This window comes from Echinops telfairi, unplaced genomic scaffold (genome assembly GCF_000313985.2).
Source record: "Echinops telfairi isolate 266 unplaced genomic scaffold, ASM31398v2 ScPeMD7_24;HRSCAF=84, whole genome shotgun sequence".
Lineage (NCBI taxonomy): Eukaryota > Metazoa > Chordata > Mammalia > Afrosoricida > Tenrecidae > Echinops > Echinops telfairi.
Window position 1 is genome coordinate 1,444,093 of NW_022103921.1, and position 14,143 is coordinate 1,458,235.

At 42.1% G+C, this 14,143-nt stretch overlaps 1 protein-coding gene across 1 annotated transcript in view; it reads right to left on the bottom strand.

Moving 5' to 3' along the window:
- Positions 1 to 4,821: 4,821 nt before the first annotated feature.
- Positions 4,822 to 14,143, bottom strand: part of HS6ST3 (heparan sulfate 6-O-sulfotransferase 3) — a gene marked incomplete at its 5' end in the record, with an annotated part of 1,085,728 nt that continues 1,076,406 nt past the window's right edge. Inside the window, one exon of the mRNA XM_004714078.3 lies at positions 4,822 to 7,276. Coding sequence (XP_004714135.3) covers positions 6,565 to 7,276 — 712 coding nt within the window. The remainder of the gene's footprint in view (positions 7,277 to 14,143) is intronic.

Below are 14,143 nucleotides of genomic sequence, written 5' to 3' on the forward strand. Positions count from 1 at the left end.
TTTTTTCATGTCCTCTATGCTCTAACTACGAAAATATTTGATTTACAAATAAGGAATCCTATTCGCGGAATTTCATTTATCACGGTAGGGTCTAGAACCGATTAACCGCGATAAACGAGGGTTCACTGTATATCTGACACATAGCAAACTTTAAGAAGGCCAATTCGTTTTCGTTGTGTTTTTCGTCTTCATTCTTTCTTTCTTTCTTTCTTTCTTTCTTTCTTTCTTTCTTTCTTTCTTTCTTTCTTTCTTTCTTTCTTTCTCCTCCTCTCCCTACTTTCCACCCCTCCACCCCTACCCCACCCCTCCATATCTTTAGACTACAATTTCTCCCTTTTGCTCCATTCACTGTTATTTTCTCCCGTCACTCTTTCCCAAGGTCTTCCTTCATCTCTACATCTCCTAGCTGCTTTTACACATTTCACATTGAATGTTAGTGTGTGTGCGCGCGCACGCGCTCTCTCGGGAAGGGAAGGAGAGGTGGGGGACAGGGGGGCCGTGTAGTGAGCCACTGAGAACCATGGTTTGAGAAGCTTATGTGGTTGAGAGACTGTGAAATCTCTCTGGTCTCAGAGTCTTTACATTGTTTCAATCCACATTTTCTTTGTCTTTTCGGGCTGTTAAAGTTTCACATCCAGGAACCACATTTGTATCCAAAGCATGGATTTTTCAAGTTTGACAAAGCTGATCTGATAGATACACTATCCATAAATCCCTTAAAGTGTTTAACCAACTTTTCTCATTCTACAAAAAAACACAAGGGAAAACAATTGTTCTTGACATCACAACAGTTTAATATGTTAACTTATTCATTAAATTGTGCTTCACATCAATGAAAATCCTCAGTTCTACAAACTAAACGATCATTTTAAATAGCAATAAAGGTTGATAATATCACAATACAATCTCCTAGTACCCAGGTTCATACATCTTATTGCACAGAAACGAAAGAAAATATCTCCCAGGAGAAAGAAGGACTATCTACAGAATAACTACCTTGACACCTACATGAGGGGCACCAGATATTTCTTTCTAACATCAAATGGATATTTTAAATGAAAAACAATGCAGGCAAAATCCAAGAAGTGCTTCAGAAAAAGTTGAGGATGGGTGTGGGGAGGGAATAAAAGATGACCCCAAGATTTAAAACATGAATGGCAACGACATGGAAGACGCAGCTGACAATAGCTGAACCACACACCACTTTGCTTGCTCAGAACACGTTTTCCCCAGCCAGAACCGAGGCTTTTCAGCGCTGACATTGGCCCATTGATGAGTTCCCACAGTGCTGCGCAGCAGAACCTGTGAATCACATAGGTGCTGCTTACTGTGACAAAGCATGACAGCTGCAGTCTTTTCTGGAGGCAGCTGAGCACACAGGCACAACAAACACCTGTTTCTCTGTTCTCGGATCCTGTGTCTGCTGGGTTAGCTCCAGGCCTTGCCGGAAATTCAGGTGCTTTGTCTTTGCAGATGAGCCTCAACGTTAGTCCTCTAGAAATCTCAGTGCCTGTGTAAGACACGTCTGCTCTGCACATGCCAAGGACATTCCATCTAGTAGGTAACAAAAGACACGGGCTTAAGCACCCCGTCCACTTGCCCTGAAGGGCCTAAGCCACAGTGTCAGAAAATTAGACCCAGTGTGTGTCCAAGTGATGTCACTCGAGAAGAGCAGGCATTGGCTTCTGTCCAGGGGCTGAGCTAGAATATTAGAGAGAGGGGAAGTTCCTAACAAGGGCAGCCAAAGAGCCAGTCATGCTCCTGACCAAGTGTTGACCAAGAATGTATAGAATGCTTAGGCCTCATCAGCCCTCAGGCCCAGCCGAGAGCCCTACCTGTGGTTCTGGTGACCAGTAGAGGCCCAAGAGCTAGGGAGAGGAAAAGCCGGGAGACACAGCTATGATCAGATTAGGGTATGCTTTGCCTCTCTTCTCTTTGATTCAGTTCCTCCAGCTCAGTCAACCTGACTCTAGATACTAAAACCATCCTACTGCTCTGGTCCTGTTTCATGGGTCTTATCTCCTTTCCAGGGCTTTGAAATGGTCAAAGGAATGATGTCTCCAGAAACCACCTTTTCAACAGTGCCTGACCCAGGCTTACCCCCTCGTCTTTCCACTAATGGAAGATGCTTCCTTGTTTTAGAAGCCCTACTTGCCTCTATTGATACCCTCACTCTCCTCAACAACCCCCTACCCATCTCCACTCCCTTTGCTTATCCAGGGCTTTCATCTGAGCTGCAGGTCATGGTTAGAAATGGAATTCGATAAACACTTTGGGTGAAGCTGTTAGTATGTGACTGCTTAACACATTTCTTCTCTCTGGCCATACAGCCAAAGGGACTCGTTTAACAGTAAATGAAACATTTTTAGGAACTAAAGCAATACGTTGCTAATAGAATTCGAAGGACATGGAGAAAACCTAGTAGAGAGAAAAAGAAGGGTTTTGTTTGTCTATTTTTAGCAGTGATTCTATTGACCATCCAGCTCCTCTGTTCACGTAGCTATTGAATCTGCATATGTCTACCACTGAACTCTCCTGAGTCATTGTAACATCCCATCAGCCTTCATCTTAAGTAATTTGGGGGTTGTAAGGGATAGACATCCAGCTTGAGGTATTGACGTATCTATGAAACTGCTGTAGTCCTGGACATGTCGCTCCTAATAAGAGGTGCCCTCCATAGAGGAAGAGAATGGACAGTCAATGCCACCAGCCTTCCTGGCATGGTGTAAGTCCCTTTAGTTTCATTAAAAAGTCAGTGAAGGTATAGATCAACAACTATTTGGATTTTTAAAAAATTCTTGCAACCTCCAATTCCAATAGTGATACTGAGCAACATGACGTAGTCAGAATAGCAGTGAAGTCGGAGGAAAAGACAGGCTGTGAGCAGCCTTCTTGCTCATAAAATATAATTTGGGGGAAAGAATGAACATCTTTGTATGTCTATTGAAAACGGTCAAATTGGATGATGAAGAGACGTCATATTTAATAGGGTAGTGATGGTAGTGATGATCACATAAGATAGTAAATGCAAAAATTCAGATCTATACATTATGAAATGAATGACATTGAAAAATACTTGAAATATTTCCCATTTAGTTTCTATCTGGTTGTTTTTTAATCAATATTAAGTTTCGCGTCATTGCTTTCATAATACCCACTGCCATTGGGTCAATTTGCATGGGTGTCTGGGACCTCACTGGAGCATCCAGACTCACCTCTTTTCCTTCAGAGCAGCTGGGGGGTTTGCATCATCAGCCTTGCTGTTAGCAGTCCAATGCTTAACCCGTGGTGTCATCAGAGATCATTTGCTTTAGTAAAAGAACCCCCAAACACTTGAAGGACTCAAGCAATCAATCACGAAGACAGCTCTTCTTTACATTCGAGTCACTGTGAGCTTAATTCTCTAGGAAAAGCAGTCACATATCAACACCATCCAATATTCTCAACACTTATTTTTTAAGGATCGGTGCTCACCTCCTGGCTATGTCAATGCAGGACACCATTTCCCAAAGTGAGAGCTACTATCTCTTGGGCAGCACGGGAACAGTGGTGGGGGTGAGGGGAGGGCTACGTAAGCAGATTCCTACACTTTATCCTGGATTATGGGCCTTGGTACAAAGGTTTTTCATTGTCAAAGGGGGTGCTAAGTAATTTTTTTTCTGTAAAGGCCACATAAGTTTGGGAACCTATGAGTAAATTATTATTCTTTATGACTGTTAGTTCTACTCCGACCTTAACCTCCTTTAACGGTCTATAAAGGCTCATTTAAACCAAGAAAATCCTTATATTTCAAGCCATTTAGGACAAATGGAAAACACATTTAGATGTTAAAAACCACTCTTTCTAAATTGTTTAACCGTAATCCTAGCAATATACTTAACCATTTTTGAATAGTCATTGCTAATGTCATCAATTATTAGAAAGAATATCCAAATCATTTTCGGGGAAGTTTTCTTCTAGTAACTGAAAATAAGATTAGGTTGTCAAAAGGCTAGGATAATTAATATTCTGCACCTTAGACCTTAAAAGTAATTTTAAAATATGTGAATCTACCCACATGCGTGGATAAAAGAAGACCCCTCATGCCAAGCTGGTTACTGGCTGCCAATGCCAAGAAAACAGAGGCCTCATCTGGGGGGAAGTGTTGGCATCTACAGGACACGGTACAAACTCCCTGAGGATGTTTTCACACCTCCTTGAGTTTTTAACGCGAATAGATCTGGAGTTAATTTAGATGGGAACCTGAAAGCTGCTGAATCCCCATAGATTCTGAGACCCAGATTACCTTCCCGTTGTCATCCCACCCTCAGCTTCACTCGGCATGCAGGTGTGCAATCAATTTTCAAGCTCTCTCTCTACCTTCCATTTTCTATCAACATAAGACCCCGGGGATGTGACACACATGTCACTTTAGAGTGAAATGATACGAGGAAGAAGCCCATGTCAGTCTTTCTAATTTGCTCAGCTTTGGCCTCAGGCCAACCCAGAGGTGGTTGCCGCCTCTGAACATCCTGATTGCTCATCTCAAGTGGAGCACCATACATCAAGTCTTCAGCAGCAAGGCAGTGGAAAGCCTTTTGATCGAAATCCCAAGGTGCCTAAGGAACAGTGTGAACTTAGTAGAGGCTGCAATGACTGAATTCCCTGCTAGATGTTTAGTGCGAGTATAAAAGAAAAACCTAGAATGCTTTCTAACTTGTTTTGATCTTCCACATTGTAAAACACTGGTGATTAGTGTGTCCTTGCATGCGCATGCATGCGTGTGTGCTAACTGGCATGCATGCGTGTGCGTGTGCATGTGCGTGTGCGTGTGCATGTGCGTGTGCGTGTGCGTGTGTGTGTGTGTGTGTGTGCTTCACAGAGGCAGGCAGAAGGGTCATTTGCATTTCTCTCATTCTAGGCAGAACATGGCACCCTAACAATGAAATGTGAAAATAGAGAGATCTGCTCATTAATCCCAGCTGCAATTTCCCTTCCCATCCTACCTCAGAAACGAGTCATCTGCAGGGGAGACACTCTCGTCGTCAGCCTAATCTCTACCAACCGATGAACAATATTTCCTTGGCCTCTTTTCACTCTTGCATATGTTTCAAAAAAGCACACTAGACAAACCCTTCTGGGCAAGAACAGCTGGCTTCCTGAATGACTGACAGGCCGCTTTGGGCAGAATGAGTCTTTATCCCATATGGACAACATGATGCCGTCCGCTAGACCTGGCTTATCATTTCTGAGGAAGCGATTTTTCAAGTCTACTGGCTCCACTTTTCTTATTGATGAATTGAGAACGCATACTTATTGTATGGGATTGACTTAAGAAAGGGAAAGACGCTCTCCTCATTCTTGGTATAGGGAACCCCTGAAGAATCTCCCCACTTTCATGACAGAGGAAGCCAAGGATAGGGAGAAGCATAATTTGATAAAGATGCTCATTCTACGCATAGGAAAGGTATACGGTGAGATCAAAGGTTATACCAGATGCCGGGAGGAAGAGTCTGTCTAAGCCCCTGAGAAAATCAGCCCATCAGTGGTAATCTATGTTTGCTGACCTACATCAGAGTTGTTCACTTAGTTACCTCCAGGTGGATTTTATGCACAGGAGCTAAAACTCTTGTTCCTCGGGCTGGATTCCCTTGTAGCCTTTTTCCCCTGTCAAAGAATATGACTACTCTGAAACTGTCCTTTGAAGCCTTCCTTTTAAAAATTATATTTTAGCAGTGTTTTGAACCATGTGACAGAGGGGTACTGTCCTACCTTCATTTTGCTTAATTTAGCGATCTGTCCTCACCTTGAAAAGAAAACGATAACGTGGAATCTTGTGACGTATTGGGATGTAAGCATGTTTTCTCTTAAATACTACTACTAATGCTCTTTATTTCTCAGGGGCCACAGCCAGGTCAGTACAGCACCCCCTCCTCATTCCTTAAATGACGGAAGAGGAAACTTATTTAGTGCAGAGATTTTAGGAGGTGGGTCTCTAGCAATGGTCAACAATAGGGTATTTTTGTTGAACTGCAACAAGCACATCACTCTACTTAGGATTTAAAGCACATTCAAATAGAGTTCAAAGACAAGTACCAGCACCCATCTGCCAGGGTTGGCATAACACTCCTTGAAATGCTCAAAGTTCTCTCTCTCTGCTCTTTAAACAAATCGTTCCATTACAGAGACAGGCCAATCCGTTTCAACATAACATCCAATCGGTCATTCGGCTTTTTGCTTGTGCTTCTGTAGGTTCCAGCGATGGCAGAGGTCAAGTTCGCCACCACTAACGTAATGGCCGGGACTCGTTCTCTTTTGGTGCGTTGCTCCATGACAAGCCTCCCGAGGTGGTCTATGACGCATGCGCTCCTACCCCACGTGACGGCACTGACCGAAAACCGTCAGGCGGAAAGGAAGCAAAATAAGACTGATACTCTCCATCCGGATACAATGAAGACAACGAGGAGGCAGATGCGGAAAGGAAGCCATCTACTGCCGCGAGGCCATCTTCCCTCTCCAAGGTAATGCAGCAAAGGTCAATGCGCCTGCATAGCCTCCCCCTCCGGGCGAGGAGAGGGCCTGGGGTCACCATCTCACCACCTGGCTGTTGTAGTCCTCGGTGACCGCCCCCTCTGAGGCCCCGTCTTCTTTGGGGTCCCGGTGGCCCCTGTGCTCCCGCTGCAGCCTCCTCCGCTCCTCCCGCCTCTTTTGCCGGTCCCTCCGGCGCTCCAGCTGCTTGGTGTGGTGGTAGCGCTGCTGGAAAAGATCTTTCGCGAACTCATAAAGCTGCACGTCCAGGAAGTTGAGCTCCTCGATGCGCCGACGCGCGCCCTCGTTGATCTCCACGTTGGAAGCCCTGGTGATGTTGAACTGCGTGAACGGGGAGATGAACTTGAGGTTGAATGTTCTCTCAAACAGAAACTGCGTCTTCCTCTGGAACTCCGTGAGGCCGAAGAAGGCCATGTTCTTCAGGTTGCTCTTGGCGCTCTGCAGCAGGATGGTGTTTCTCTCGCTCTCGTTCATGAACGTCAAGTTGTAGCAGCCCACGAGGCTGAGGTCGGCCAGCATCCGCACCTGGCGGTTGTTGGCCAGGTTGTAGCTGCAGTCCATAAACTCCCGCAAGCTGACGCCTGACCAGTCATCCCCTGGGTAGCAGGTGGGCAGCTCATCGGCGGTGGGGCTTCTCCCATCACACATATGGAGAGAGGTTTTCCACGTGGCCCCCCTCTGGACGTGTTTCCACTCGCTCAGGTAACGCGACACTGGATCCCGCAGCATCGTGATGTAATAGAAATTCCTGGAAGAAATGAGAAAAGGGGTGTCAGACAAGGGGTTTCTATAAACCGTTAGGTAGGACCCTTGTAGCAAATGTTTAGGTGAGATTATTTGCCTGGATGAGTGCCTATCAGATGTAAGTGGTCCATTAGATTTTACTGAAAAAAAGTAGAGAAGGTAGACAATTCTTCCATCCCTATTTAGTCTCTGTCACATCCATTTCTCTTCAATTGTTGATAAACACACAGGCTATCACAGGAGGACAGGCCACGTGTTGATGTATGCTGCATTATGACCACACTTGAAACCCCTGTACTGGCGAGGAGCCTCATTTACTTTAAAAAGACAACCATGCCACCTTGTGTGGGTGTGTGTGCCAGCCGAGCACCCGTGATTTAAAAACTGATTTTTAAAAATTAACAAAGATATTAACTCAATGGAGAGGAACATATTCCTGATTCCCAAGGAAAAACGCAATTCTACAGAGGGTCTTAATTGGTGAACACAGGAAACAGCCTGGTGGCAACATGATTACATACGCAGTAGAAATGTGAAGTTCAAATTCATCAGCAGTTCCTCAGGAGAAAAAGCCTGGCCATTTACTCCTGCAAAGATAATAGTCTAGAACATTCTATAAGGCAGTTTCATTCGATCATATAGAATTGTTGTGAGTTGGAGTGGACTCAACAGCAGCACACAATAGCAAACACACACACACACACACACACACACACACGAAGAATTAATTGACAAAAGCTTATATTACATTCAATAGTATTCGATATGATTTATAGTTCTATTGAGTTCATTCAAATATCCCATTTAAATAAATTTGAATAATATTGATAGCAAGCTATAGATAATCTGGAGAAAAATAGGAATCCCAGAACACTTCATGGTGCTTATACTGAACCTGCACATGGATCGTGAGGCAGTTGTGGCAACAAAACAAGGAAATACTGCCTGGTTTAAAATCAAGCACGGTGTGCCTCAGGCTTGTATCTTCTCACCATACTTACTTGACTCACCATACTTCTCACCATACCAAAGAACTAGAGGCTGAATTATATAAAGGAGAATGCAGCATCAGGATGGGAGGACGGCTTACTAACAACTTGTGATGTGCAGATAGCACACCCTTGCATGTTGGAGGTGAGGAGGACTTGAAGCATTTGCTGATGAACATGAAGGATTGTGACCTTTAGTATGAATTACAATTTAATGTGAAGAAAGCGAAAATCTGCACAACTGGACCAACAGTTAACATCATGATAAATGGAGGAAAGTTTGAAGTTGTAAAATATTTTTTTCTTGCTTGAATCCACAATCAATGCTTAGAGACGCAGCAGTCAAGAAGAAAGGATGTATTGCATTGGCTAACTCTGCTACGTAAGATCTCTTTCAAGTGTTGAAAAGCAAGAATGTTACTTTGAGGACTACGGTAAAGCCTGACTCAAGTCAGGGGATTTTCAGTAGCCTCAATCGCATGTTAAAGTTGCACATGGAATAAGGAAACCTAAAGAAGAGTCGATGTATCTGAATTATGGTGCTGGTGAAGAATCTTGAAGGTACCATGGACTTCCTAAAGAGTCAGCAACTTGCTTTGGAAGAAGCACAGCCAGAATGCTCCATAGAAACTGGCGAGACATTGTTTCACGTACTTTGGACGTGTAATCAGGAGAGACCAGTCTTTGGGGAAGGACATTATGGTTGATAAACTAGAGGAACAGTGCAAAAGAGGAATATCCTCAAAGATACATTGACCCAGTGACAGCAACCCTGGGCTCAAGCTAAGACTAACTGTGAAGAGAGTGTAGGCCTGGTAGCGTTTCATTCCGTTACCAGTAGGTCACTACGAGTCAGAACTGACTCGATGGCATCTAACAACAACGACATTATTCACACAAGTTTGTGTCTATACTCTTTAAGAAAACTAAGTTTTCCAAAGAGTTGTGAAAAAGGGTTTTCCGTTTTCTTGTAAACTAGAATCATTAAAGGTTTGTTTGGATATAAACTCATGGAAGCATTTTGATGACAACCGATTGAAACCCTACTATAGGGCAGGCATGGTACTAAGGATAGGTCCATCTTTTAAAATCTTATGGCGTTAAATGGCCTTGTTTTATCCTGTTCCACTTCCAAAAGCTACTGATTGCCATTTCGTTGATGCTGACTTATACTGCCCCGCTAGGACAGGGTAGAACTGCCCTTGTGGTTTTCCGGAGCTGTAACTGTTTACATAATCGCAAGCCTTATCTTTAACTCCAGATTCACTCCACATTGATTAGTGTTCAAAACTGAAGGAGGCATGAAATCATCCTCAAGAACTTAGTTCTGTGTCCTGTAGATCCCAACACTTCCCCACAGAGGGCCCTCTGTTTTCTTGGCATTGGCAGCCAGTAACCAGCTTTGAATGAGGTGCCCTTATGGACCTGTGCATTTGGGGAGATGCACGTGTTTCAAAAGGACTTTTAAGGTCTAACATGCCCTAGTGGTTTTGAACTGCTGATCTTGTGGTTAGCAGTTCAAAGGGCAACCACTATGCCACTAGGGCTGGCTGCACAAGTTCATGCTGGTAGTATGTTACATAAGTTGGATTTAACTCAAGTGTAGCTTACTTTAAAAGCATTGATGATTGTACAACCCAGCTCAATGGGGGGTGGGGGGGTGGGAGACTGAACAACAGAATTGTAAGTGAGTGGGTATATTGGCTTGTGCAAGGTATTTCAATAATGTATTATAAAATTAATAATAAAAACAAAAGATAAATAAATGATGCCATTGCCATTGCGTCATTGTAACTCCTGACATCCCCAAGCAAGCAAATAATATATTTTTTAAATCATTTAAGTCCCTATATTATGAAGGTGTCCTGCTGGCACAGTGACTGAGTGCTTGGTTGCTAATCGAAAGGGCAGTGATAAAGCTGCCAGCTGTTCTCTGAGACTCGGGGGCAGCAGGTTTCATTTGGTTTCATCTATTACATTTAATATGACCAGGAGAGAAACCTATGGAGTCATGAAACAAAACATAACCCAGGAGTACCAAGCTATAGGGGATATAAAGAATAATAAAAGCAAGAGGAGGTAGATACCTGGTGGCATGGCGGGTAAGTGCTGGGCTCTTAGTCAAAAGGTTAGTGGTTTGAGTCAACAAGCCAGTCTGTGGAAGGAAGTTGTGACAATGCACTTCCATAAAGACCACAACCTGAAGAACCTTGTGAAGCAGTTCTGTTCTAGTTAGAGGCTTGCTAGGGGTCAGAATCCGCTCAACATCAGGGGAAAAGAATGAAGGAAGAGAAAGGTAATGATGCTTCTAATATAATTATATAGTATTAATAGTATTAATTAATAGTATTAATATTATTAAAAGAATCAATAATGTTAGATATCAAATAATAATATTAAAATAATCAATCAATAATATAATTGACTGATAATTTATATAATTGATACTATAAATTAATCTTATTAAATAATTAGTTTATTAAATTAATAAACTACACTATTTAAATCTATAAGTTTTCTATATTCTGTTATTTTAAATGTCTAGTCTCATTAGGTAAGCAAGACACTTTAAATGTGCTAAATAGTACTCACTTTCTTTTAAACTAAGAGGAGGAATGTACTAGGATTGCCCAGGAGAGTCCAGCTTGAGTGTTGGATTTTCCCAGTCACCATTTTGCAGTACACTGCATCTTTCACTGTGACAGAATCACAATTCCATCAGCGGAAGAAAGTTTCCCAAAAGGTCAGTCGGGAAAGCAGAAAACCTGCTGACACAGCTCCTGAAATCCATGAGGAAACGGTGACGATCAAGTTTTGCTCAGAGAGGATAGTACTACAGTTGAATACCGTATGACATTAATCCCGGGGTGGTCCTGAGTTGCGACTTGTTCATATTTCAATTCTACTTGCACAGACTGAGTTTCACTTCACAAAATTATATATGGTATATAAGTATAATGATGATAATAGTGATCAATTCCAGACCAAGGAGGCCTGGAGACTTACAATAAGAGAAATCTTTTTATTAGATTTTAAAAACCCTATCTATGTGGAATTTCTGATTTTTTGGTTAATAGGCCAAATTGATGAAACACATAGCTATTTTCTAATTCTTTAATATTTCCTCCCCTTAGTATTATGGTTCTTATTGGTCTTGCCTCATTAATCATATTAAACTTGTGTATGTTCATTTGTATAATTAAAATAACTTGATATATGAAAGCCAAGATCAATAAGCCTTTGTGGTCGTTCTATAATCATTTGTCAATTTGAGAGGCTTAAGAGTGAAGGGGCGGAGTTTAGCCTGTCAATCAGGTCATAGCCAATGAGATCTCTGTGTGGGCATGGCCTTCTCCTGAGGATTCTGGGAACGCTTGTATTTCTGCCGTGGGGGCAGGAGACACTCTTTCTCTAGGCTCACTCCCTGTGAGATATTTCTGTTGAGAAGCCACATGAAGCTATTCTGATGCAGCCAGAGCCTCGGAGCTGGAGAAGCCATGTGGAGACCCCTGCCAGTGCTGAGATGCTTACACTGCCACTGGATCCACAAGAATTCCCGCCCACTGGTTTGTGATCTTCCTGCATTCAGCATGATTTCATGTGTTTCGTGAGTCTGAAGAAAACTTTATAGATTAATACCAGACATATGGGCCAATATCGGACTTATGGACTTGATCTGGACTGAGCTGGGATGTTGTCTCAATGTTCATGTATAGAAAGCTCTTTCCTATACACATAGGAGTGCCCATGAATTTGTTTCTCTAGTCTACCCAGACTAACACACCCTTTAGAAACAGTAACCGGAGTAATGGTTCCCTGAAGGTACGGGAAGAGGAGGGGTGGGGAGCTGATAGCATTGATAACTGTACAATCCCACTCAAGGGGAGCAAACAACAGAATTGTATATAAATGTATATATTGGATTATGTAAATAGGGCAAAATAAATAAATAAGGGTTCCTGCTGGGGTACAGGGATTGGGTGGGGAGGGGAGGGGATAAAACAAACCTGATATCAAGGAGTTCAAGAAGAAAGAAAACGTTTTGAAACTAATTGTGGTAGCAATTGTACAATAATGATTATTGTGATTTAACTATGGGATGTTATACCTGTAAGAGCTCCCAATAAAATGATCAAAAAGAATACCTAAAAGATTTTGAACAAAAAAGCAAAACACATGACAATCTTCAAACCTCACACATATTTGCACACTTTTAATTTGCATAAGATCTAGAATGACAATCTTCAAACATCAACCTTATTTTTGCATCTTTAATTGACATAGAACTTTAAAGTAATTATAAGAGCTAGGGGGGTTTAAAGCTGAGAACTAATAAATATCAGTGATATGATGGATGACGTGTCACCTGCTGGAATATGCTTTGGCCTAACTTGAAAATGTGGCCATGGAGTTTCTCTGCCTTCATTCCATGGGCAATCTGTAGAATCTCAAAGGTGACTGAAAGAAATTCAGACTTAAATACTCTTGGTTTCCAATTCCACTTTATTTATAATTTTAAATGGAAGGTCATTTTGTAGGGTGATATCTATATATCTATATCTATACCTATACCTATATCTATATCTATCTATACATATATATATGAAGTCTGTGAGCTCCACCAGCCAAAGATGTAAGGAACCCACTTGTAACTACAACTCTGAAGTTGAGAGATAAAATTATACTATTGGACATTCATATACGATGACTACAAAGTTATCCCACCTGACGGTTGTAATGTTTAATAGCTAATAACATTTGGGCGCTATTGTTAGCTACATACTCATATTTGGCTTTTCTTCAATCCTATAGGACAGTGAAATAGCAACTTAGAAGATTAGTAAAAATAAGCCAGTAGTAGAGTTTGTGATTACTTAAATCTGAAAGGGAAAATTTTTTTTTAATTTGATAAAGTAATTTATTTTCCTTTTCCTCAACTCTACTTGATTTCCTGCTTTCAGAGGAAACTATAAAATGTCATTGATTTGAGAACGTTCTTTTCCAGGCCATACACCCAACCTTTTCTAGGCCATACACCCAACCTTCACCCAACTTTTTCTAGGCCATACACCCAACCTTCGATGGTTTCAGGAAACTGCTCTAGTTTCAGGAATCTTTCCTCAATTCCAAACGATGGAAAAACACTTTCTTCTGACCCTATACCTTTAATATCGATTTGACCTGTAATGAAAGTACTTAAAGGGTTTGACATTTTTAACACTCTTTTAGCAGTGACATCAGTAAGGGAGATAGGGGAGTACAGATGGTACACCCTGATACTTCCAAAAGAGGTGACACCAAAATGAACTGCAAGTCTGAGGTAGGCAACATGAACCCCAAGTTAGGCAGCATCACCATGAGGGTTCGTATCACTTCTCACTCTGTGCAGTGACAGGTTACTACCACCACCCTCCCACCATCAGGGTCCAGTCTGGTGGACAATCTCAATATTTAACTGCTCTTGTATATAAAGCTCTTTCCTATACATATATGAGTGTCTGTGAATTTGTTTCTCTAGTCAACCCAGACTAACACACACCCACGTGTATGATAATTGGACAGTTCCTCACAGAAGGGACATATATCCAGGGTGCGGCAGAGTGATGATAAAACACATAACGGTCCTCTAGTTTTTAAAATTTCCTCCTTCCATTATTATGGCCTTAGTTTTACCTCACTAATCTTGCTAGACCTGCGTATGCACATTGGCTCTAGTAAGATCTTTCGATCCACAAAATCCAAGATAGATAAACCCATCAGAAATAGTAATGGGCATAATAATTCCCTGAGGTTACGGGAAGAGAGGGCGGAAAGATGGGAAGAGGAAACTGATAGCAACAATGACTGCATTACCCCACTCGATGGGAACAAACATCAGGATT